Source organism: Panicum virgatum, chromosome 6K (assembly GCF_016808335.1).
Source record: "Panicum virgatum strain AP13 chromosome 6K, P.virgatum_v5, whole genome shotgun sequence".
NCBI classification, from domain to species: Eukaryota; Viridiplantae; Streptophyta; class Magnoliopsida; order Poales; family Poaceae; genus Panicum; species Panicum virgatum.
This window is the reverse complement of record NC_053141.1, coordinates 39980988-40007293: the sequence shown is the minus strand read 5'-3', so window position 1 is coordinate 40007293 and position 26306 is coordinate 39980988. Positions and strand designations below refer to the sequence as shown.

Sequence of the window (26306 nt, the reverse complement as noted above, 5' to 3'; positions counted from 1 at the left end):
AAAAAGCAATCCATTCCAACGCAAGGAGAGGGGTTGACTTAGTCAAAATAGATTTCCAAGCTAAGGAAGGGTTAGGGCATGACCCATCTGGATTTTCAGGGGCGGGCGTAACCCGCTCCTACAAAATAATAATTCTAGTTGCGAGAAGCAATACAAGGGCGGATACCGCACCCGTTTCTAAAAACACATTTTTATCCGCCTCTAGTGAAACGGTTAATTCTCAAAGGAAAGGAAGCTAGCAAGGTCAAGTGATGATGGAAAATAGAGTGTGTGGCGACGAATGGAAATTAACACGTTCACAACATGAGATGCGTGCAATGTACAAGCTATTACATGTGTGCATGTGCTGCGAGAGTATAGTCGCAAGCATGCAAATGGCAGTAAAAAAACATCTCTAGCTAGGTACTACTAGTAAAAATGTAGGGCGTCTAGCCAAAGTGCATCTTAATTTTTACACAACATATGATCGTACACACACGTGCTGCCGACGCGCGCGTGTTCGTCGCAGTGCGTGCGTACGTGCAAAGCTCCAGGTCCGACGGCGATGAATGATCGAGCACAACATGGTCGTGCATGACTGCCGGAGGGGGTGGCCGCGCGCGAGCCAACGATCGGTCGAGATCTACCACTGGCCGCTGATGCGGCCGGGGTAGATCGCGTCGCCGCCGTCGTCCACCGCCGGTGCCGCCGGGCGGCGGCCGCTGGCGGCGGCGGCGCGCTCGAGGGACTGCACCTGCGTCTTGAGGAACTTGACGTAGTGGATGGCCTCGTCCAGCATGGATGCGGTGTCCATCTTGGTGCCGCCCGGGACGAGCCGCTGCAGGATGCGGATGCGCTCGCTGATGCGCTCCCGCCGCATCCGCGCCGCCACGCTCTGCGGGTCGGTGGAGATGCGCACGTTGCGCCGCTTCGGGGGCCGCACCATCTCCGGGTCGATGTTCACCGGCTGCAGCGCCGCCACGCGGAAGATCATCTCCCGCATCGCCGACGACCCCACGGCGGTGGCGCCGTCTCCGCCGTTGCCGCCGGCTGCGGCGGCGGCAGGGTAGTCCTGCGCCGCGTACTCCGAGCGGGCGCTGCCGTTGCACGACGCGTGGGAAGTGACGGCGGAGGAGTACTGGTGGTGGTCGTGGTAGGTGGCGCGGCCGTTGGCGCCGCCCGCGGACATGTGGTGAGGCACCGAGGAGGAGAAGTGGTGGTGAGCTTGCTGCTGCTGCATGCACGGCGGCGACGGGGGCGTCGAGGGCACCATCATCATGGCGACGTGGTGGGGCGTCGTCGAGGGCACCATCATCATGGCGCCGTGGTGGTCAGGGAACGACGTGAGCTGCTCCAGCTGGAGCATTGCGTTCATCAGCTCCAGCTGCGCCTCCGGGTGGGAATTCAGCATGTCGAAGTCCATTCAGGGCTGCGATCTATCAAGACCTTGATGATCTGACTGGATGGGAACGAAGCTAGCTGATCTTGAACAGTGTGCAGAGCGAGGTCGGTCAAGGGGATCGGGGAGCTGGTGGAGAAAGAGTAGTGGTCGTGGCGCTGCAAAGCTAGCAGCTAGCTAGAGCTAGCTTGTCTCTGGCCTCTCTACAGAGGCTTATGTGTATGAAAGGAAGATTGTGTTGTTACCACACGGTGCTAATTAAAGGTGAGGGTCCTATTTATAGGTGATTGCCGGGTGTGCTAGGTGGCCTCTCTGGACTTGACAAGCCACAGTGCTCGTGTTCCCTTGCATCAACCTCTTCATTTCTCTTCCATTTTGCGGGGAGTCTTGCTCCTCTTTTTTCTGGCTTCTTCACAAAGTAGCATGTGTTAGAGATAAACCATCCCTGTCTTTTGTTTTCCGGAAAATGATGTGTCAATATAATGTCTCACACAGACACGGAATCTGTTCTCTGACACCTCAGGACCTTTCAAGAATTGCCGACTGTCCAGCCAGCCCAAATATCTCCATGAAGGGTTCTTTTGTTGGGATATATGATAGGACCAAACATTTGATCGTTTTTCATTGAATATATATAACCCCATTTTCTTGACCTATGAAATCACGTCCACGGTACAGTTATTTCACTGTATCATCCTATCTGATCTGCTAATGAATACAGACTGCATCCGTGTGTTTTAAATTTAAAGTAGTATTAGTACGAATTTTGGTATATTCCCTGAAAAAGTTCATTTTTGGAATAAATTTGCTACACGTACTGCCTCCTTATCAAAAGACTGCCGCCGGTCGTCTCAGCCCCAACAAGTTAACCAGCTGGTATTCCATTTCGTACGTCATGCATCAGCCAATCAGTGACAGGTTCGGATGAACGGATCCTTAATACGTCGTTCTAGTGCGGACGGCGGCATCATTAGCTAGCTAGCTAGAGTTCCCTGCACCTAGACGGAAAAAAAAAACTAAGAAATTTTCTGTTCCATCATGCAGTAGCTAGCTAGGTCTCTCACGCGATTTCTCGATATATAGAGCATTATTGTTGATCTTGGCACGATGTGGCTTGCAAATAGTTCGTCGGAAAATATTTTGGCGAGCATTACAAGGCTTTTTTTTGAAGAAAAGAAGAAGAAAAGTCAGTTCTAATGTATTTTACCTTTACCTATTGTTTTTAGAAGGGAGGGGTTTACTTGTCCTATCATTATTATTGCACCTTTTTAGCATCATGAAACTTATGCAGAAACACTGTAGAAATAAAACAAAACATTTTGCCTCTAGTGTGCACCATGAAACGTCCTTCCGGGCCGACCTGAGGTACAAGCTAGCTAGTTTGGATCTACTATTATAATTGTTCTTGTTCAGATACTGTTGCAAACAGAACATGTGAGAGGGCTTCAGCTTCACTCTCGAGTCACGAAATCAATGGTAAGAGACAAGAGTCGTCACTACATTTCGCTCTCAGGGGCAATTCAAGATGGAGAAATAGGAAAAAACCGCGTAAACAAAGTTTCTTCTTTTTGGAATCATGCAAAGATGTTTTAATCAGCTCTTGAAAGTTGTCAAATGCAGGAGTTACAGCCATATATGATGAATTTAATGGTCAGGTTCGGTTTCATTTGCAAGACAGAAAATTGGAAAAAAAATAACTAAATGAGTAGTGATGAAAAAAAATACAGATATAATTTATGCTGAATTTTGTCCTCTTGCATTCTTCCGTTCGAAAATTGAGTTTACATGATCTTGAAATTTATGTTTCAGTATAAAATTAAGATTAAAGGAATGGTACCTATCTTTTTCTTTTACTTTGATTTGTTTTGTTGATACTACTAGCTGGTTATATTTTCCCTTTTCTTGTATATGCTACTTCTTTCAGTCCTAAATACATGATATTTTGGACGAACTTTGGGCGGAACACTTAGAACTTAACTATATTTTATAATATATAGATAGGGAGACATGAATATTATATGACTAGAACTTGTCCTGAAATGGTTCCATAATATCAAAACTGTGCTAGGGTTTAAATTATACATAATAAATGTATTCATACATAAAAAACAATGGCCATGAAAGCTATGTTTTACATACTGTGGTGCATCTTTCGATCTGTACATCAAGTATTCGTGATGGAGTATTTTCCAAATTAAATTCTAACCTTGTGGTTTCTCTCTGTCTCGTTTTTTTTTCATATGAATCTAAGGCCTACCGTATTAATTTCTGTCCAAAGAAACAGACAATGCCTGTATGCATATGAAGCTTGAGACGTCAAATTCCATCGTGGATGGTCCCATCACAAATTTCTTTTTTTTTTCTGATGAAATTTCTTTGCCTTTTCAATTTAGCCAAGTCGTCGTAGGACAAAATTAAAACCATCTGTTTGCCGCCTCGCCATTCCAGCTAGTAAATGACCATCAGTGATCAGTCCATCAGTGTCATAATTTCTATTCCATTCTTAATAAAAATAGAATTCTTGACGTACAACTGCAACTTATGCAGTTAGTAATCTACACCCTTGAATCCCTAAATTGCTAGAAGAGTTGGTGTAATTTGTTCCTTTTTCATTTTCTTGTTTAAGGATTATATACAGAATTGCCTTGTACCTCGTCAAATGCTTAAGAATATGTAAAGATAATAATGTGACTCAATTGCATCATCTTTATTTTACTTAATGAATTTAATATAGGAGTACTCCTATATATTTATAGATCTAGTAATTAATATAGCTGTTCTCGATCTGGCAAGTACATCTATGAGACTAGTCCAAACAGGCAAGAACAAATGCATACATACTCCAAAATAAACCCCCTGCTATCAATCTCTTAAACTTGTCTTTGGTGCATGATTATTTGGTACTTTGGTGCATAACTCAGACGGACCACATGAGCCCCAGCTACGGACGGAGATGGAGAGGGGTCCTAGTCCTAGATCGAGCAGCAAAGCCGGTAGCGCTTGTTGCTGCCTGGGAGCTGCCACCAAAGGCCTGAGCATGGTCAACGGCCGCCGAGGACGCCGGTCGGTTGGCCTGTCCGTCCTGCCCGCGGGCACGTCCGTAAATGGCCCGGAGCCCACCGCGCGATCCGTGCCGGAGCGCAAGCACGCTCCGTTCCTCTGCCGGCCGGCCGCCTCCTCCGTCTATCGGCTCGCCGCTGCGTGTGCGCCACCGGTACGCGTACGTCCACGCATGATCCACCGATCGCGCGAGCGAGAGCTCGGGGCACTGGCAGCTTATTGGAACCAAGCGCGCGGCGGGTTGCGACCCTGCTCTGCTGCGAGCAAATTGCTGTGGGGGTGACCGTACCTGACGGCGGTCTGCCGGACCGGCCGGCCAGAGATTGGACGACGGAGCGAGACCGCCGCCTAGCTAGAGCTAGCTCCGGTGAAGTTTCCAGCTCCGGGCCCGGTGAGAGAAAGGGCCTGCTAGAGCATGCGGTAAAACTCATCGTAATTCGATCGGATAAAGGTCTTTCGAAAAAAAATTCGATCGGATAAAAGACTAGTTTTCTCGGTTATTTGAATTGAGTTGAAGCAAAAAGAAAAATTAAACAAGTTTTACTCGATCGATCGAGTCTCTGGGCTAGCTCATGCATTTTCTACGCCCCTGCTGCCCTGGTGAATGATGGTACTGGTGAAGGTGACGTGAAAAAATAAATCCATGTACAGTAGCTGATTACCTTAGTCAAGCAAAGCAACAAAGCCGCCGCATGTGTCGGTCGGCAGTACAGCGGCTCTAACTTTACCAATTTTTGCGGATCTATCGGCCTTTTCATTGCACGTAGAATAATTTGGCACCGGTACGGTATATAGGACGAAGAACTGGAAAGCGAGTGAAGCTAGATCATTATTGATCGGAACATGCATGAAGAATCATCGGAGATACATCCATCTGTTGGTGACATTACACTTGTAGAACGAAGTGGTTCGTTCGATCTCGAAACGGAACCTAGCTGCTAGCTAAAGCTACCTTTCAAGCTACAGTCCCGTTCCAGAACGAACGGGCTTATCACACATACACTAAACCTCACAGGACCTGAACTTACTCATTTGGCCGCATCGTCCCTGATCGCGGCCTGCACGTTGTGGGCACTGCCCCGGTCGGTCGCGGGACTTGGTCGACGGGGTGATGATCCACAAGTGTCAGTGTTCCGGCGACCTACACACATCGTGGTGAGTGTATGCTTCACTGAAGGCTTTGTTCGGTTGCAAGAGAGTTGAAGAGGATTAGAGGGGGTTAGGAGGGATTAAATCCACCACAAGTTAAAATCCCACTCAATTCCTTCTAATCCCCCTTAATCCTCCTGTGGAGGGGATTAACTAAGGATGACAACGGGTCGGGTTCGGTTCGGGTGGAATGTCTGGGCACCCAAAACCGAAATCCGAACCCGACCCGAACTCTGATTTGGGTACAAATTCATGCCCAAAACCAAAACCCAACGGATAACCCGAAACCCGAAATTTTTTACAAGATCGTGGCCTGGGCGTCTGGCCGTGCTGGTGCAGGCGGATTGGAGGTCAAGGTTGCACTTGCCGACTCACGGTCTCGCGGACGATGACTGAACGGCCTGAGGCCAGCGCCGCTCGTGCCGTGCCCGTGCAGGAGCTGGGAGGAGTGGGCAGGCTGCAGGAGGAGGGCGGGAGCAGGGCGCAGGGAGATACGATGGGTGCGGCGGGGGGGGGGGGGGGGGGAGGAAGGGGCCGAGGGGTGCTGCTGTGGGAGGGTCGGAGGGGGTGATGAACTCAGGATGCAGCGTTATGTAGTTAGGGTTCTAAGATGGGCTGCTATTGGGCTCAAAATTTTGGGGGCCTGATGGAGCTCCGCGGGTATATTTATGGATCCGCCTCAAACCCGAAATTTTTCCGGTACCCGAATCCGCAAATCCGCAGGCGAAAACCAAAAACCGAACCCGAAACCTGCAAATCCAAAACCCGCGGATATCCACCTCGAACCCGATCCGCTGCCATCCATAGAATTAACCGACAAGGCCGAAAGAACTCTTTCTGTGCAGGGACACCTGTTTCTTGCATATTTTTGGGCACCAGGTGTGTTCACAATTCGCATCGGCATTAAAATGTGACGTGTGAAAACCGTGTTTTGTCTGACAAGAATCCATGAGAAAAAATATATAATATAAAATTGTACAAACTTTTACTATTATTATTACTTCGATTGATAAATAACTGTAAAAGGTGCATAACATTTTGAGGGACGTTTGTTGATGTCCCCAAGGTTTTTTTAATGAAAAGTTCAGTTTACCGGTTTACACACGTGAACTAGCAAAAGTTCGATTTTCAACTTTCAACAACAAAACCAGATAAAAGAGACTCTCCAACTGTTGAAACCGAGTAGATTTGTCCCTTAGGATGGTTTCAAATGTGGTTTTGTATTTTTTTAAAAAAATACAAGATCCTAAATAGAGCTAAAAAATGTAAACTAATCCATTTTAAATTAGGAAAATATGAAACAAGAAACTATTTTTTTTTCTAAAAACGCAACCTATCTATTATTGCTCTATTTAAATTTTATTTATTAAAAAATAGGCATAACTTCAAGCAACCAAATACTATTAACATGAAAAATTGGGTCCGAATAACTGATAAGTATAGTACAAATAGATAGGATACATTTTTAGAAAACTTTTGATACTCATTTTGTAATTTTTACCCAAAATGAATTACTTATGTATCTTTTTAGTTTAAATTTGAATATTTTTATTTTTTATAAAATAGAAAACCACCTTAGAAACCGCCCAAAGTGTCAAATTTGTCCGATTTCGACACTTGGATGACCTCTGCTATCTAGTTAGTTGAAAGTTGAAAAATTAGATTTTTGCGATAGACTGATAGTTAGAGGGTGTAAACTATTTTTTTTTGAGGGGTTGCTCCTAAGATTTTACTGGACAGAAGTAAATATGAAACAATGATATGATGCACACTGCAAGGACCTGTGCCAAACAAAATTGTCGACTCAATTATGCGCTGTTTGGTTCGAGAGTCGCCGGTCCACGTCGTCCGTCATTCTGCTAGCGTTAATCTGTAGAACGGGTGGTCCATCCAGCGACAAATCGCCGGACCGACGACGCCGTCCTGGAGCGACGACCCCATGCCGGTCGGGGCCATCCGGGAAACCGCAAAACACGTCATTAGTTCAGGGGTTAGGGTCAGATGATGCGCCACAGGATCGAAGTTAATAGGATGTGTCAAATCCCAGGTGCTGTCGCACAGCCACAGTAGAGAGCTAGCTCGAGCCATCAATCCTAGGATAGCTGCACCTGCACCTCTAGATTCTTACCTTGACGGCTTGACCTGGAGGCTGTTTGGCTGACCAAATTTTAGTTTGTTTCAGCTTATCTCGGTTTATTTTCTCTCACATAATACTATTTATTCTACCAGCCGAATACTATTTATTTGATCAGCTGAACAACCTCCTATTCTGCAACGCGTTCTCACTGTTATTCGCGCAGGGCTCCAAAAGGAGATTTTTGTGCTGTGACAAGTGCTGGCTTTTGACATGTCTGCCGGTCTTTTATTATTATTCGGTTATTCCTCCTACTAGCCAATAGCCATTACTTTTTCTCCACAACTCCAAAAAGATTGTTGACCTTCTGGAGTTGTCCGAACTGAATTATTTCAATTTCTTAGTGAAAATATTTTTTTTTATGAATTGAGTTTAAATATTTGAAAGTGATACAAATAGATTTAACTCGAAACTAGTTTCATAAAAGTGTACCGTTGCTTGTAGGCTTATTCAAATACGAGGTACAGAGGTAGTTGTCAAAGTTTCAAACGGTTGACTTGAGCAGCTCGAAAATGTCACTTAACTGTGACCGGAAAGAGTAACTATTATTATTAAAAACATTTATAAAAATACCTGAAAATTCCCTTGTATCGGAGGGCCCGCTGCTCGTGTGACGAAGACGCTGCTGGGCTGGCTTGGCATGGGGTGTCGAGTGCACCCGGGCCGTGCAAACTTTTTTTTTCAAAAAAAAAACCATAGTCATCGAGCCTGACGGCACGGCAAGTTATTGGAGCCCCACCAGAGGCACCCAATGGGCCTTCTTCCTCAGGCACACCCACCACGCCCACTCCAGAGGAAAAAAATCGGTTCTAGCACCCAATGGGCCAACTTCAGAAAAAATGTTGCTGGACACCCAAGCTTTGCGCATTTATCTCTCCTCTCTGCAGCACACAATTGATTTTCAGAGTTTCAGTACTAGCACTGTACGTACTGTCTTTTTTTTTTTTGCTCTCCAATGTCCACAACTCAGCATACAACAAAACTGACCGTTTGGGATTCTAGTACTGTAGGGGTCAGACATATGTTGGAACTTGGAAGTGTTTATGGACCCAACTCAGGTGTGAAGGGTCGAAGTTGACTTACCCCCTGCTAATACTAATAAACGCGTGTGCTTACAAACTCGTCATACTAAATCACTCCTTGTCATTGACGAAGTACCTGGCAGATATTTGCATTAGATTTTCAACGCCTAGTTTAGCTCCCCTATCAGCCAACAAAATGTGATGCATGCTGATTGATGAAGACGTGCATAAAAGTTTAAAATGGAGAATTGAGGATGTGTGTTTATAAGTGAGCTATGAGCTATCCCAAACCATCTTAGGTTGTATGATGCTGTGGATCGCAATTGCATACAGGTCTTGCTTCATATGGATCCAATTGAGAACATCACACCTTCATCTTTATCAGATTGAAACTAGAGATTCTTTGCTGTAGTGAGACTGCAAGCTTATAATAGATCAACGGGTGGCCAAGGATATTTTATTTTTGTAGAGCTGTCATGGAATATGGGATATAGTTTGCTATTCAGGTATCGTCATCAGAGCAACTAAAAAACGGTAGTATATAGTAAAAAGATGTCCAAAATTTTTTCAGATACAGAAAAAGCATACAGAAAACACAGCATGAAAGAGCTCTACATACTGTGTGCGCGTAAGATCTCTGCAGGGCTTTCATGGTTTTATCTGCGTGCGACCATGACAAAAGATGCTGATTTGCTGAACCAAGCTGGTTGTCACATATTGCGATATTGTCCAACCAGCAGAGATCACTAGGCCGTGTATTCAGAGTTTCAGACCTGCACTTCAAGTGCAGCTGTACAAATTCACAATGGAAACAGGTGTTCATTTCATTTCGTTTCGTTTTCGTATTATCATAGCCTAATTTATAGGTATATATTTCTAGTTAACACTCTTCATTTTAAATTATAGTTTATTTTATCTTTGTCCTAAAGAAAAATTATCTAGTTTTGACAAGTTTATGGAAAATATAGACCGTGACATATTTTAGTATGTCAAGTGAATCTAGTTGAATATTGTAGATATTTATGGATTTTCTATAAACTTTATCAATTTAATTTATAGTTTGGAATGAAGGGATTAGGCAAATAGAGTTTTTATTTATTCATCATAATACATAGAATTTGAATAAATTTAACTCTTTTGCGAGTAAATATACTTTAACTTGTACACATCACAATCAAGATTAGTGGTAAGCCTTGCTCTATCTTGGTGCCAGTCATCTAGGTTAATACCACGGCATGGTACTCATCACAAAAAGTATCAAATTTTATTTTGGAAAGGACGGTAGCTCTCTTTATTCATAGACAAAGTATGAGAAAATTGACTATTTGACACTAGAAAAAATAGAGTTTGCCTATTTAACACCAAAAAATAAAATCTTGCCTATATGTCTCTAACGTGAGTTTTCTTTGCCTATTTGACATTGCCGTCATGTTCTGTTAGAAAGCATCGTTAGTTTGACACATGGGCCCCACTCATCGTCTTGTTCCGCTTTCCTCCTCTCCCCAATCCATGGTTTGCCGGCTGCCCCTCGCACCTCCACCGACGGTTCCGCCTCGCCACGCCGAGCATCTCCCCAGGCAGCACAGCTCTCCCTCCTCTTCTCTCTAGCGCCTATCCCTCCCTCTCCAGTAGCTCGCCGGCATCCATGGTGGTGCCGAGCACCACTACCAGCCCAGCTCCCGTCGACCCCTCCCTGCGCTGCGCAGCGTGGCGCAGCGTGGCCGCGAAGCAGCCAGCGCGGCGCAGCCACTAGCCTAGCGCGCAGCCGGCGCGGACGGCCCCAAGCTCAGGCAATGGAGGCCCCGTACGGCGATGGCCAGGCCCACAGCGACGCAACCCAGGCGTGAGAAGGAAGAAGAAAGCTATCGCCCAAACGCCGAGCTCGCCACCCCTCTCGCAGTGCTGCTGCTCTGCTCTGCGTCGAGCCGCGCTCAATTTCAGTGCACGCCTTCGCCAGCACGCCCGCCTCGTCTCCTCGGGAGCGTCATGCGCGTCGCCCGCCATTGCTGTGCAGTCGCGGGCATCACCGGCCAAATCTGCCGAGGCCGGAGCTCCTCCATCCAATTATTCGCGGCTGGAGAACCCTCGCGTTGTATCAGACCTTCCCAGCCCCTCGCCTTGGCTCCCCGTTCGTCGGAGCGCGCCCTCACCGGTGACCTGCGCCTGCCCTGTGCCTCCAAGTTGCGCCCACGCTGAGCTCGCCGCCTCCGCTGCCGCCTTCACCGTCGCAGCCGCCCACACGACGTTGGCTCGCCCTGAACCTCACCATGCCATCATCGTCGTCGGAGACCCCGCTGGCTGGCAAGTACGCGCCACCACCGCCCTCTGCACTCAAAACCCGTGGCTTGCCCCTCTGTAGCAAGGTTGGGCCCGCATGTCAGTTACCAGACTAACGGTATTGCTAACAGAACAAAACGGTAGTGTCAAATAGGCAAAGAAAAAACTCAGGTTGGGACATATAGACAAGATTTTATTTTTTGGTGTCAAATAGGTAAACTCCATTTTTTCCAGTGTCAAATAGGCAATTTTCTCCAAAAGTATACGTACATCTGATTAGCCCTTTGGGGTAGACTCTCTGATTTAATTATGGAAAAGAGATTAAGAAGGATAGTTAGGGTAGATGTGACCGGTACTATTTTATAGACTTAAATTTTTGAAAGATCTAAATTAGGCTGGATCTAATTTTCTTGTAATGGCAGAGGTGGGTAATCAAAATATAGATACAATATCTAAATTAGATTGGATCTGATTTTTTTCTATATCGAAATGGGGGGTTATTTAAGCTAATTCTACATAATGGTATAGATGATTATTACCATATTTATTGATGTAAAATATATTGATTTTCTAGTGAATTTCTAGTCTCTTTTTCTAGGGTGTCCACCTAGAATCCTAGGTGGTTTCACGTAGATGTTTCAAAAGGAGCATCCAATTAGTAATAGTAAGATGTTAGTCTATACTATAAAAGTTTGAAGATATGAAACTCTTTCTCACCAAGATTTGGTCCACCATACTCCTCACAAAAGTTTCACTTGTCAGGTTTAGAGGTTCGATGAAAGGGGATGGAGATCCATTTTTTTATAGAAGAAAAATATTTCTACTAAAATACTAATACTTTTTACACCAATCACTTTTATCTACCCACCCCTTGTACCCGTTTATTACTTTCTTTGGGCACACACTTTACTTTTTTCACATGCATTCACCCATAATTCATGCCATTATTTATTTTAGAAGGATAATAATTGACATCATTATTTTATAAAAGGAAAAGAAAAGATGTGTATTATTTTTGAAAGGAAAATAAATGATATTGTTGCTTGATTGAGGGAAAATTAAATATGTGCATGTTCACGTACATCCCCACTAGTAAAATAGTAAGATGTTTGTCTTTCATTAGCTGCTAGCTACGGATTCTCAGTTCTCAAGAGCTTTCTTCTAAATTCTGATATTTTGTTGCAACGTAATTGGACTAGAGGCAAGGGATATTTACAAGAGTATCATATATTTCCCAAACTTTTAAAATACATATTTAGATCCTTAAACTTGTTAATAGTAACACGTGAGGTCCAAATCACAGTAGCTTAAGCTAAATTGAAAGTTATATAATTTGTACAAATACAAAATTATATACAAAATATATACATGCAAAATAATTATAACAAAATTTACTTGTACAAATTTATTCAAATACAAAATATTTGTATAAAAATTTTGCAGGAAAAAAACTAATATGAAAAAATTGAAAAAAAGAATACATTTGGAGGAAACATTGGAAAAATATTTGGACATAAAGATTTGAAATAAAATTTTAGAAATTTTTCTGAAACTATAAGAGTTGAGCGTAAAAATTCAAAAATAAAATTTGGCCTCACATGTAAGTTCTGCATCAGTTCAGCTTTATAACTTAAAAATAGTAATTTAGACTTCACGTGATACAATTAGTAACTTTTTTGGATCTGATTGTGCATTTAGAACTTTAGGAATCTGGATGACACTACGAGCCAAGTTTGAGTACCGTTCGTGCATTTTACTCTTTCTACAATAATGGGAGAAACCAGAAAAGGGCTCACATAAAAGAAGTCCACAACTCTTTATTTCCAGGTCAACTTTGGCATTTCTTTTGTTTATTGATGTACTGTGTCTGCTGACATCAGGCCCATTTGAATTGTTTTCTGATCATGATGTACTTATGGAAGCTTGAACTGTGGTACTAAATTAATCGTGATCTGGACTGTATTTCTGACAATTGTGTTTGCTGATCCGTCGCTTACACTAGCTGAGATCATATGGTTGAAATTTAAGGGAAAAAATAGTGTGCTACAGTGATGTGCAAAGGAGAAAAGAAGCTGTGATTCATCACAAGCTTGTAGCACGTCACACTTCCAGAGGCACTTTAGGTTATCCTTGCTTGCATTGCGCCCTACTTCTTCATCTTAAAATATATTGTATCCTATCGGTTTTAGGTTATGTTTATCCTAGGTTTTATAGCGTGGCGAGTTGTGTGTTTTGCCTGATTATTTTGATACCATTGTGGCATTGTGGATAACACTTTAACTAATCCTCCGATCAGTCGAACCAATTCTGGCAACCTCAAGAAGATTAAATGAATAAGTGTCCAAATTTATCTAAAAATATCTTATATTTCGAGATAAGGTTTGAGTACTTGGATGCCTTGCGTACGTAGGACGGAGGGAGTAATCCTTCATCAGTTTCCTCTGTCGCTATCGGCTGGTTGATGGCCTCAGCAGGGCTCTGGGAAACGTGAGCTGGTTCAAATGCTCGACAGCTCGAGGAGAGCTAGGAGGAATGCATCTGAATGTATAACCAGCAGAAGATTACCTCTCCTGTTTCATACAAAAAATTTATCTGATTCTTTTGAGTTTTGAGGATACTTTTAGCTGGTTCAGACCCAACATACCATTGAATACGTGCTGCCCTGCCACACTGAAAATGGCTGCTTGCGCGAACGGGAACATTTGAAAAGACCAAGCAGCAAAGGCGCCACCTACATAAAAAAGAAATGGGTAGACCAAGCAGTAGCTGCAGCAGCATATGGAGATCAGATGCAGTCCTACATAAAAAAACTGGGACCTCCTGCTCCGATCCTGCTCACAAAAAGGTAAACAATCCTGTTGCTGACCCGGCAACTGATGATATACTACCCCCGAATGGCCGTGCCTCTTTCCTAAAGCAAACATGATGCTCGGCCGCGCGTTCCTCTCCGTTTCGTGCCAGAACGAAGACCGGCTGCAGGTACCTAACCCAGCTCGTGACACGAAACCAACAAACTGGCCAGTGAGCGAGCAAGAGCAGCCATTCCGCCATTGGAATTTTTTAGGCAGGCGGCTGCAGGTGTGTCCAGCCAAAAGAGCTAGGGTTCGTCGTCTTGTCCTAACCTTCCGTTAATTCGAGAAACGGGAAGAGGTCACCGTGAACTCCTCCATGTTGCGTGCTGGTGATCTGCGGGACCGAAGCCGGCGACCAGAGGGTGGAGGGTGAATGGGAGCCGATCAAAATTCCTTCGAAATTCGAATCGTCGGTCTATGTCCTAAATCGCCCAAACTCTCAAGCGTTCTGACCAAAGTTTGGAGTAGCTATTGAAAAGTTAAACCAACACAACAGGCCTCGAACGAGCGAGCGAAACCACGACGCAAATCGGAAGCAAAACCGAAAAACTGCAGAACTGAACTGCCTGGACCGGTCTGACCGGTGCGCTGGACCGGTCTGACCGGTCGTGCCTACCGGTCTGACCGGTAGCACCCAGAAAACCTCCGAGAAATTGGATTCAAACGGTGAATCTCGAGCAAACGACCACGAAAATCGGTGAAACTTGGGGGATAGCTTCGCCCCTATCCCGTGAACATATCCCCAAGAGATCTTGGCCTAAAGATCAACAAATCTTGAAAATTATGGGGGAGATCAAAATGGATTGGGGTTTTCTCAAAAACTCAAGAACTCGAATACGAACCAGCCAGTGATTCCAGAGGGTTTAAGACTGAGTTAGAAGCACGGGAATCACAGCAAAGAACTCATAACCTCCTCGCAATCAAGTGCACCAAAAACGAAATCGAAATTTCATCAAACAAGGCACAAAACGAGGAGATGGATTGATTCCAACAGCCCAGAGGGCACGAGGAGGTTAGGGCCTCCTTTCCCAATCAAATCCACAAGAGTTCTCACACAAACAACATTCAAATCTACCCTAAAGAGATGAACAGGGAGAGAGACGCAGGGGCGGCGGCCTGGGGAACAGAACAATTCACGGACGCAATACAAAAGCCGCACTTGACCTAACACAAGTGAAGGGATATTTATACCCGCGAGACCGGTCAGACCGGTCAGACCGGTGCCAGGGACCGGTCAGACCGGTTGGCCTGCAGCACCCCCTGTACATGATCTCATCCGACGGCCGAGGTTCTTTCTTCGGAACGAAGTCTTCTCCGCGATGCCGCCGTCTTGATGAAGATCCAGTCCGCGGTTTTGGAGGGTCCGCGAAACCCGGGTAGGTGGCCGGTTTTGAGAAAACCGCCAAAACCTCACGCGCGGGAAGATTCCCGCCTCCGCGCCGTGGCCCTAGACGCCGTTCCCGCCTCGGCCTTCTGACGGCCCTAGACGCCGCCCGACGCCCGTCACCTCCTCGCCCGCAGCGAGGCCGTCGACGCCCGTCGCCTCCGTCAGTCCCGAGACCGACGCCCGTCCCTCCACGACTTGGCGTCTTCAACCGCCGTCCGCCTCCTTGGTTTTGTGGCGCAAACCAAGAAACCCGCCTTCCGTCGCCGCTTGCGCCCTCGATCCAGGAGTGGACGCCACAGCTGCCGCCCGGTCCGAGCTCCGGTCCCGACTGTCCTTCACCGCCGTCCACCGCACGGTCCATCGGCCACAGCACCTCCACGGCAGCTCCCCGTCGACACTTGACGCCCGTGTACCTGCAATCCAAAGACCAAGCGCACGATCACACCGCACGGTTGACAATTCACTCATCACAAGTAGGATAGAGTACTCTCGTCCTCATGATCTAGCAGGACTGAAGCCGCAGCAAGGAGTTTGAGACAGGTTCAAGCAGCGCGCGTTCTTCAACCCTGGACACCAAGGAACCTCGTGGGGAAGAAAGGATCAGTTCAAGGAGCAGGCCAGCAGGGATCGCGTGTGCCCAATTGGGCGCTCTGATCACATCGCTTCCGAGACGAAGGCGATAGAGCTAGCTAGCTGCAGATCTGCAGCTCACTAGACCGTGTGCATCTCTCTGACTCGATCAGTGTGTTGCACTTGCGTGCATCTATCCAAATTCCAAATACGAAATGGTCTGAAAGCATTGTTTTTTTTTTATTTCAAATATGACTCGATCAGTCTGAAAGCAGTGCTGCAGACAGAAGGTACGTCCTATCGTACGCACTCCGTGACGACGCGTGCGTGGGAGCAGTTAGTTTCTGCAGCGTGCGTGCGTGGGAGCAGTTAGTTTCTGCAGCGTGCGTGCGTGCGTACACCCGTCCGTACTCGTCCGTAGCAGGTGTGGTTTCTGAAGAAACGTTCAAGTTCCAACCTGACACGCCCAAAAGTATTCATACGCGAACGAAAGCAATGCAGCCACCGTAAGATTCATGCATCCACGCGAGAACCGTAGCATGCCGTTTGGTCAACCGAGTTAAAAGATGCGCTTTGTCAACTCGGTTGTCGCATTCTCCCGGCCTCTTGCAAGCAGCTGCACTTAAAAGAAGTACTTACATAGGGGTGCAAATGGGTGACTCTTAGGTGTACCTATAACCTCTTTTTAGTTCAAAATTTTATACTATTCAAAATGATATTTTATTTTAAAAAATTAATACAAAATATTGAACTAAAGAGAGTTAGATGTGCACCTAAAAATCACCCATTTGCACCCTCTACTATAGATTGTTGAGAATCAAGAATGTGTGAGTTTAAACGTACGATAGGATGAACTTATGATCTATTATATTGATCTATTAGTCGATCGTGAGTGAACAGCAATAATTGCACAAATGTAGAGTGCATATATTCCTCAGTTATGTTTTATATGATGCTGGTTGGCTCAAATTTAAGCTAAGCTACGTCCAATAAAAGAGGATGGATGGAGTATATAGGTTGTGGAGGCATGATCCTCCCGAACAAGCGCCTCACTCTGGTAGACAAAACTCGCCTCTTCTTTCGACCTCTGCTTAGAGTATATCTCCACGGCTGCCCTTCACCGCCATCCACCGCACGGTCCATCGGCCACAGCACCTCCACGGCAGCTCCCCGTCGACACTTGAAGCCCGTGTACCTGCAATCCAAAGACCAAGCGCACGATCACACCGCACGGTTGACAATTCACTCATCATAAGCAGGATAGAGTACTCTCGTTCCTCAATCTCCCCCTTGATGAGTGCATTGTCAACACACCACCTGAAACCAGAGAAGTGATAAAAAAAGAAGCAAAAAGGTGATGAACTCAAGCAAGTGACACAAAGCTCAGAAAAGTAGAAACAGTCACTTAGCCAAGCAAAGATCGATCCATTAAGACAAGGGCAACGGCTCGACGCAATCAATCAAAAGCCAAAACATGACTCCTCAAAGACAGAGGTAACGCTCGACGCAGTCATGCAAGAAGCAGAGGGAAAGCTAGGAAAACCAGGAGCCAAGAAAAAAGCAGAAACTCCCCCAAGCAAAGCTTTTCCCTCTCACAAGTACAACTCTCCCAACATGATGCACTCTCAAAGCCCTGTGCACAACAAGTATTTCAAAAATCAAACAAGTCTCCCCCTTGTTCGATCACTTCTCTCAAAATTCTCCCCCTTGTTGGCATATGCACACATCAAGCCTAAATAGACCTAAAGCTCCCCCTGAAGCTGAGACTCCCCCTGAACAGATGCTATGCAATGAATGCAATGCAGGAGGTGTAAGTGTAAGCATTCAGGGATACAATGATATGAGCAACATCTAGTCACAAGCACGTGTGCATCCATAAACAAGACCTGCATCTAGCTCAACGAGGTATATCAAATCAGTCTAGAGCTAGACAAGTTCAGTTTAGGAGAAATAAAAACATCACCCATGATCTAGCACTAGCAAGTAGGGAATGGAAAGCAGTGCTAATCATACTCATACAGGTGATCCAAACTCAGCCAAAAACAAGTTGTTAACATTCATTTTTCAATCAATTTCATATCAAGCAATTCTTAATGCCAGGGGTTGAAAGCTTGTCATGCTTTACTTAGCAACGAGGCCAAGCCTATGTCAAAGACAATCAGAAGCTTAAAGCCCTCATTTCAGTCATGCACAGCCTTGCCCGGGTTCTCACAAGTGCAAAGTGAGCCGTCCCGAAAGCTCGATCAGTGCGACAAGCAATCCCACTTGGATCTTTTCAATTTATTTCAAGAACAGTTCAAGTAATTTTATCAGATTTAGATCATTTCAAGTATGAATTGCTGAACGAAAAGCCACACTAGCATGAATAAGATAGCAAAGCATATCAACACGCCCTAACATGCTAGTAGCCAAGACAGGGTGATCATGTTTTCAGATTTTCAAATCAAAATAGCTTAACTCTGATGATGTCATATACACAATGGAGCAAACTATACATGATCAAATTTATCAACTCACACTAGCAGGCACTAGAAGATCATAGCAATGTATACAAGAATGCTAGTGCAAGTGAGACAATGCAAAATGCAGACATGTACAATGCATATGCACAATGCAACTAACCAAGCTAAAACAAAGAGAAAGACAAAGACAAGCCAAAAGCTAGGCAAACGAAGCACTCAGCAAATACAACGGCTCAAATACACACAGGACTTGACCAAATGGATCCAACTGAGTACCAAGGAAAAGGCAACAATCAGAAAACCACAAGTCCATCCTGAGAGGAAAACGTACAAGCCGAACGCTCACATACCTCGATGAAGATCCCGCTGGACCTAGAGCATAGCAAGCTCGAGGTCACCTCCCCTGCGTCCTCAGCGGATCCACCTTCTGCTCGAACAGGTTCTTGTAGAGGTGAACGATCGAAGTGGAAGTAGTGGTACTAGATCGTCCTCCTGAGCTGAGGTAGTCGAAGCAGAAGGGGCTAGAGCCTGCAGCCGGCGCAGTAACTCCGGATCATCATCGGCACCTGAGGTAGAGCTCCCCCTCAACAAGTGATACCTAGCACAAGAAAAGCTAGGACACAAAAAATAGCAAACACCAAAGATCCAGAGCAAAACTCATGCAAACGATTAGGTGTTAATCAAGCTACATGCACGGGTATACCAAAAGACACTCTAGAACATATCAAGACAGAAGATTTCCCTAGAATAATCTAAAGGCAGTCAACAACAAGAACCAAGACAGCAAGACTATATGAAGAAGATACTTGAGCTAGCAACCAGAACTAATGAGCAAAAGCTTCACAAGCATAAGGGAACTGGACAAAGCTCACACCCTAAGCTAGCAAGAGTCAAGACAAAATGAAAATCACAAAAACTAGTATACAGAGTGGCTAGTCCCCCAAAGCACAAGCACAGACCTAGCAAGCAAAACAAGTAGAGATGTAGAATCTACAACATCTCACACGCAGAAAATGTACAAAGAACTCAAAAGACAAACTCAAATGTACATAGGATACAACAGCCACCATGAGCTATCCATCAGTCTTGGAGAACCATCAAGTCTTGATCAAACCTGCATAAGACCAAGATCCATGGAGTACTTGTTCTCCAGGCCTCCAACCTGCATCACCATCGAGACAAAGGAGGAGCAAACGTCTCGACACTGGGGTTAGCAAAGTGAGAAGCAAACCAGTGACGAGCCATTTGCTCTACAGAAGGGTAAGCAAAGTCAGGCAAAGCGTATCCCCTGTCCCGTCTACCGCGTGACTGACGAACACCACCGCGAGGAAAGCGTGGAGCCTCAAAACCTCCTCCAAAGCCTCGGTCTCGTGGTCCATAGCCGTACTGAAAACGACCAGGAGCACGGCCGGCAAAGCGACCACCTGCTAGAGCACGGTAACCACCACCGTCTCCCTGACCTCCACCTACACGGCGCGCCCTAGCATCTCGCCTATCACCACGCCGAGAAGGACCATGCACCCGAGCAGAGTACATGTCCGCGTTCCGTCTCTCCTGCTCTCTCCTCACAGCCCGCTTCCTCCTGAAGCAAAACTCCTCCAGGTGACCTTCCCTGTCACAAAACTCGCAGTGGTACCTCACCTCACGCTTGGGAGGTGGAGGCCTAGCCTGCGGACGGGGAGGAGCAGCCCTCTTCTTCTGGGCAACCTGGGCTGTGGCAGCAGGGAGCGTGTCGAGGGAATTCCTCAGCTCACTGGGCTTTGGAACCCAAACCTGCTTCTGCGGAGGTGCTTTCGGTGGTTCTTTAAGCACACCATCCGCGGGGTCAACAAGCGAAGGCTGCGTGCTCGTGCTACCAGTGTTTCCAGCAGCCTTGCCGATCTTACCATACACCCTGTCAAAGTCTGACTTCGTGTATGTGTAACCGACCCCAAACCCATCACCACGCTTGAACTGCTTGATCATCATGCCCAACTGCGGCTCACTAGCAGAAACCCAACTAAGAATCGCCCTAATATAGGTATTCTCATTCTCCAGGTTGCCTTTCTCTACCGCAAGATTATCCAAATCAGAGATCAAACCAGGGAAAATAGAGCAGTCAATAGGTGGGCTAGACTCTATGACCTTAGTCTTTCCAAAAGACTTGATCAAAGCGTTCTTCTCCTGTAGCTCCGACCTAAGCGTGGGACAAAGCTTACAATCACCAAGCAAAACTGGCCTAGACTTCATCTCCTCTAGCTCACACACAACAGTAGCAAACTTAGACTGCAACGAAGCTAGATCAGACTTAAAGATAGGACACTCCTCGCATTCAAGCACATCGCTAATAATAGGAGCATCCTTAACCAGTTCTAGTTCATGCTTGGCCTTCGCGAGCTCATGAGACACGTCAGCAAGCGAAATCTTAGCAACATCTAAGTTCGCGACGTTCTCATCATGCTTGGCACAGAGAGCAACAAGATCGTTCATGTGAGATATGCAACCAGCGCACTCATCCTCACTAGATTTCTCCCTAACACAAGCCAGCTCAGCCCGAAGCTTTCTACGCTCTCTAGCTGCTTCCTTAAGCAGCCTCTCCTGGTTGTCGAGAGCGGCGTACAACTCCCTAACTTCTGTATCAAGCAGGTCGATCGTGGAGTTTACCTCTGAATCGCTCTCGGATCCAGGAGAAGAGCCGGAGTGCGTCGGTGCAGCATGTCCACCCGAAGACGCACGAGCACCATTGGCTTCACCAGCCATGGTGCAGAAGCTCTTGCGCCGACCAGCCGCCAAGCAAAGGCCGATGAAGCCGGTGGCTTCCTTGTCCCGCTTCTTCTTCTTCTTCTTGTCGTCGTCGTCGGAGGTTAGTGAAGAAGAGTGGTCGGTGTCGGAGCTCTTGTCAAGGTCGCTGAGCTGCGCCAGGAAGGCCTTTTCCCGCTTCTTGGCCTTGTACTGGAAGCGCTTCTTGAGCAACTCCTTGTCGAAGCGTCCTCCCCGGTCACGGCTGAGTTGTTCTGGCCACCGCCGGACTTCTTGGGGCAATCGGCGATGAAGTGGTTCAGATCGCCGCAGTTGTAGCACCCGGGGTTCTTCTTCCTCTGCCTGTTGTGGTCGATGCGCTGGAACTTGCTGATCAGAAGGCACAAGTCGTCGTCGCCCAGCGTCTCCAGCTGCTCATCTGAAACAGAAGGCAAAGAGGCAAGAGAAAAGCCAAGAGCAGAGTTAGCGTTAGAGCTCGATCCACCTGGGCCAGTCACAAGAGCGACGCTCTTGGAAGGAGGGACACCATTGAGCTTGGCTCGTGTCTGGTTATCCACCTCCGTGGCCTTGAGCTTGCTGAAAAGCTCGTTCACGGTCAGAGTCTCATAGCCTGCAGACTCAATGATCGTGTTCACCTTGAGATCCCACACAGAGCGGTCAAGTACGTAGAGCAACTTGAGAGCCTTCTCGTGCTTTGTGAACTCAAGGGCACCAGCAGATCTGTTCGCATTGACCTTGTTCACAATCGACTGAAAACGACTGAACATCAGGTCAATGCTCTCACCCGGCTCCTGTGTGAAGTTCTCGTACACACGCCGGTGAGTCTCGAACAGTCTGGCCTTCACCTGAGGTGTACCCTCGTGGTAGTTCTCAAGGCACGTCCAAATTTTGTGGGCTTCCTGAAAACGCTGGACGCGTGAGAACTCCGCACGAGAAACGCCAGCGAACAAGGCATTGACGGCCTTGGCGTTAGCCTCGTGCTGGGTCACCTGAAGAGGCGTGGTCCGAACAGTCAGCACCTCGTAAAGCTGGTTCGTGGTAATCTCCTAGACATCGGCTCCCATGCTCTGCAGGAAGGCTCTCATGCGAACCTTCCAGTAGGCATAGTCCTCGCCGGAAAATACCGGGATCTTACCAAGACTCGCCATGGTCGCCGAGTGGTTTTCGAACCGGTTAAGGTACTGAAAACCGCAACCAAGCTCTGATACCAATTGTGGGACCAAAGCCGGCGACCAGAGGGGGGGTGAATGGGAGCCGATCAAAATTTCTTCGAAATTCGAATCGTCGGCCTATGTCCCAAAATCGCCCACACCCTCAAGCGTTCTGAACAAAGTTTGGAGTAGCTATTGAAAAGCTAAACCAACACAACAGGCCTCGAACGAGCGAGCGAAACCACGACGCAAATCGGAAGCAAAACCGAAAAACTGCAGAACTGAACTGCCTGGACCGGTCTGACCGGTGCGCTGGACCGGTCTGACCGGTCGTGCCTACCGGTCTGACCGGTAGCACCCAGAAAACCTCCGAGAAATTGGATTCAAACGGTGAATCTCGAGCAAACGACCACGAAAATCGGTGAAACTTGGGGGATAGCTTCGCCCCTATCCCGTGAACATATCCCCAAGAGATCTTGGCCTAAAGATCAATGAATCTTGAAAATTATGGGGGAGATCAAAAGGGATTGGGGTTTTCTCAAAAACTCAAGAACTCGAATACGAACCAGCCAGTGATTCCAGAGGGTTTAAGACTGAGTTAGAAGCACGGGAATCACAGCAAAGAACTCATAACCTCCTCGCAATCAAGTGCACCAAAAATGAAATCGAAATTTCATCAAACAAGGCACAAAACGAGGAGATGGATTGATTCCAACAGCCCAGAGGGCACGAGGAGGTTAGGGCCTCCTTTCCCAATCAAATCCACAAGAGTTCTCACACAAACAACATTCAAATCTACCCTAAAGAGATGAACAGGGAGAGAGAGACGCAGGGGCGGCGGCCTGGGGAACAGAACAATTCACGGACGCAATACAAAAGCCGCACTTGACCTAACACAAGTGAAGGGATATTTATACCCGCGGGACCGGTCAGACCGGTATGCTGGACCGGTCAGACCGGTCAGACCGGTGCCAGGGACCGGTCAGACCGGTTGGCCTGCAGCACCCCCTGTACATGATCTCATCCGACGGCCGAGATTCTTTCTTCGGAACGAAGTCTTCTCCGCGATGCCGCCGTCTTGATGAAGATCCAGTCCGCGGTTTTGGAGGGTCCGCGAAACCCGGGTAGGTGGCCGGTTTTGAGAAAACCGCCAAAACCTCACGCGCGGGAAGATTCCCGCCTCCGCGCCGTGGCCCTAGACGCCGTTCCCGCCTCGGCCTTCTGACGGCCCTAGACGCCGCCCGACGCCCGTCACCTCCTCGCCCGCAGCGAGGCCGTCGACGCCCGTCGCCTCCGTCAGTCCCGAGACCGACGCCCGTCCCTCCACGACTTGGCGTCTTCAACCGCCGTCCGCCTCCTTGGTTTTGTGGCGCAAACCAAGAAACCCGCCTTCCGTCGCCGCTTGCGCTCTCGATCCAGGAGTGGACGCCACAGCTGCCGCCCGGTCCGAGCTCCGGTCCCGACTGTCCTTCACCGCCGTCCACCGCACGGTCCATCGGCCACAGCACCTCCACGGCAGCTCCCCGTCGACACTTGACGCCCGTGTACCTGCAATCCAAAGACCAAGCGCACGATCACACCGCACGGTTGACAATTCACTCATCACAAGTAGGATAGAGTACTCTCGTCCTCATGATCTAGCAGGACTGAAGCCGCAGCAAGGAGTTTGAGACAGGTTCAAGCAGCGCGCGTTCTTCAACCCTGGACACCAAGGAACCTCGTGGGGAAGAAAGGATCAGTTCAAGGAGCAGGCCAGCAGGGATCGCGTGTGCCCAATTGGGCGCTCTGATCACATCGCTTCCGAGACGAAGGCGATAGAGCTAGCTAGCTGCAGATCTGCAGCTCACTAGACCGTGTGCATCTCTCTGACTCGATCAGTGTGTTGCACTTGCGTGCATCTATCCAAATTCCAAATACGAAATGGTCTGAAAGCATTGTTTTTTTTTTATTTCAAATATGACTCGATCAGTCTGAAAGCAGTGCTGCAGACAGAAGGTACGTCCTATCGTACGCACTCCGTGACGACGCGTGCGTGGGAGCAGTTAGTTTCTGCAGCGTGCGTGCGTGCGTACACCCGTCCGTACTCGTCCGTAGCAGGTGTGGTTTCTGAAGAAACGTTCAAGTTCCAACCGGACACGTCCAAAAGTATTCATACGCGAACGAAAGCAATGCAGCCACCGTAAGATTCATGCATCCACGCGAGAACCGTAGCATGCCGTTTGGTCAACCGAGTTAAAAGATGCGCTTTGTCAACTCGGTTGTCGCATTCTGCCGGCCTCTTGCAAGCAGCTGCACTTAAAAAAAGTACTATAGAGGGATGCAAATGAGTGACTCTTAGGTGCACCTCTAATCTCTTTTTAGTTCAAAATTTTATACTATTCAAAATGATATTTTATTTTAAAAAATTAATACAAAATATTGAACTAAAGAGAGTTAGATGTGCACCTAAAAATCACCCATTTGCACCCCCTACTATAGATTGTTGAGAATCAAGAATGTGTGAGTTTAAACGTACGATAGGATGAACTTATGATCTATTATATTGATCTATTAGTCGATCGTGAGTGAACAGCAATAATTGCACGGTTGGCTCAAATTTAAGCTAAGCTACGTCCAATAAAAGAGGATGGATGGGGTATATAGGTTGTGGAGGCATGATCCTCCCGAACAAGCGCCTCACTCTGGTAGACAAAACTCGCCTCTTCTTTCGACCTCTGCTTAGAGCATATATAACAATTCATTTGTCCTAAAACTTTAAACATTCGATTTCTAGACTCCAGAGAGCCAGCTTGTTCGGGTGGTAAAAAAGCCAGCCCCAGCGCGGCTGCTCCAGCCAACTGTCTTGAACAGGGCGATTTATCAATATCTTACTATTACTAATTGGAGGCTCCTTTTAAGCCTCCACGTGAAGCTACCAAGCATCCTAAGTGACATCTTAAAAAAATAAATAAATTCTCACAAAAATCAGAAACATCCGGCCATCAATCCGACAACTCTACTCATAATAGTCATTGGATCTGTTATCTTTCCTAATAAATCACACACCTCTACCATTATAAAAATATAATAAAATAATCCCCTAAACATGTATCTAAATTATCCACCTCTCCTATTATAAAAAATTAACCCCCTAATCTTCTTGTAAATTACTTACCTATGCCTTTATAAAAATAATGGAAATGACACCCTAAATTTGCATATCCAATTATGCTATTTTTAAAAGTTTTTCACAAATCTAATACAACATGTCAGTTGCAACTTACTAGCTCATTCCTAAAAAAAACCATTACTAGATCGTATAGATGCGCGGTGTGATGGCATATACAACCCGGTTAGCGGACGGGGGTCGAGGGGGAACCGTCCTTCGCGGGTCTCAGGGCAGCGCCCTGAAAGCTCTTCGGATCAGGAGCACCGGAAGAACCGATGCCTAAGCATCGGTGCATCCGACGCTTGTCGGAAGAACCGGCGCTATGAAGTTTGGTGCAGAAGGGAATCGAAGCCAAGTCAGCCTATAGGCACCGGTTGAACCGACGGATCAAAAAGAGGGCATCGGTGCATTGGGCGTCCTATGTTCCAGAGACGATGTCAAGAGCCTAGGAGAAGATTCTTCAGCACCGGTTGAACCGGTGAAGCATCGGTACATACCATCGGTGTAATGACGTCAGCTGTCAGGAGAAGATTCTTAAGCACCGGATGAACCGGTGATGCATCGGAACAAAGCATCGGTTCAACCGGTGGTCACTGCGTCAGCTGTCAGGACTTCAACGGCTACTTCGGTTTATGAGTGACCGGAAGAACCGACGCTACCCCTGCCAGAGGCATCGGTTCTTCTGGTGGTACGCAGATTTTCAGCTAACCGTTGGAGCAACGGCTACAAGACTTGGTGGCCTATATATACGCCTCACCCCGGCCATTTGAAGTTTGCTGGAGTTGCTGGACATCCCACACACACCCAAGAACATCTCCAAGCCATACAAAAGCATCAAGATCATATCCTTAGCCTTTAGCACACTTTGAGAGTGTTGTGTATAGGATTAGCTCTTAGTGAGTGAGATTGCAAGGCTTCAAACCTTTGTGCTGTGGTTCTTTAGCGAACCAAAACAAGAGCTTGGTGCGCCGGCACCT

The 26306-nt window shown here is 46.9% G+C and overlaps 1 protein-coding gene across 2 annotated transcripts; it reads right to left on the bottom strand.

The window, feature by feature from the left end:
- Positions 1 to 271: 271 nt before the first annotated feature.
- Positions 272 to 1620, bottom strand: LOC120639229 (transcription factor HEC2-like). 2 transcript variants are annotated; one of them, XM_039915214.1, is made up of 2 exons: positions 1289 to 1620; positions 272 to 1249 (listed from the first exon to the last, which is right to left on the bottom strand). In XM_039915214.1, exons 1-2 carry the CDS (start codon positions 1400 to 1402, stop codon positions 623 to 625), a joined length of 741 nt encoding a protein of 246 aa, XP_039771148.1. In that variant the 5' UTR covers positions 1403 to 1620; the 3' UTR covers positions 272 to 622. The 2 variants fall into 2 exon arrangements, with proteins under 2 accessions (XP_039771148.1, XP_039771149.1); XM_039915215.1 differs by having other exon boundaries at positions 272 to 1620.
- Between the last annotated feature and the right edge of the window lie 24686 nt (positions 1621 to 26306).

Excerpts from the sequence above, each read along its gene's own strand:
- LOC120639229 (XM_039915215.1), bottom strand. The coding sequence starts at position 1,402 with ATGGACTTCGACATGCTGAATTCCCACCCGGAGGCGCAGCTGGAGCTG.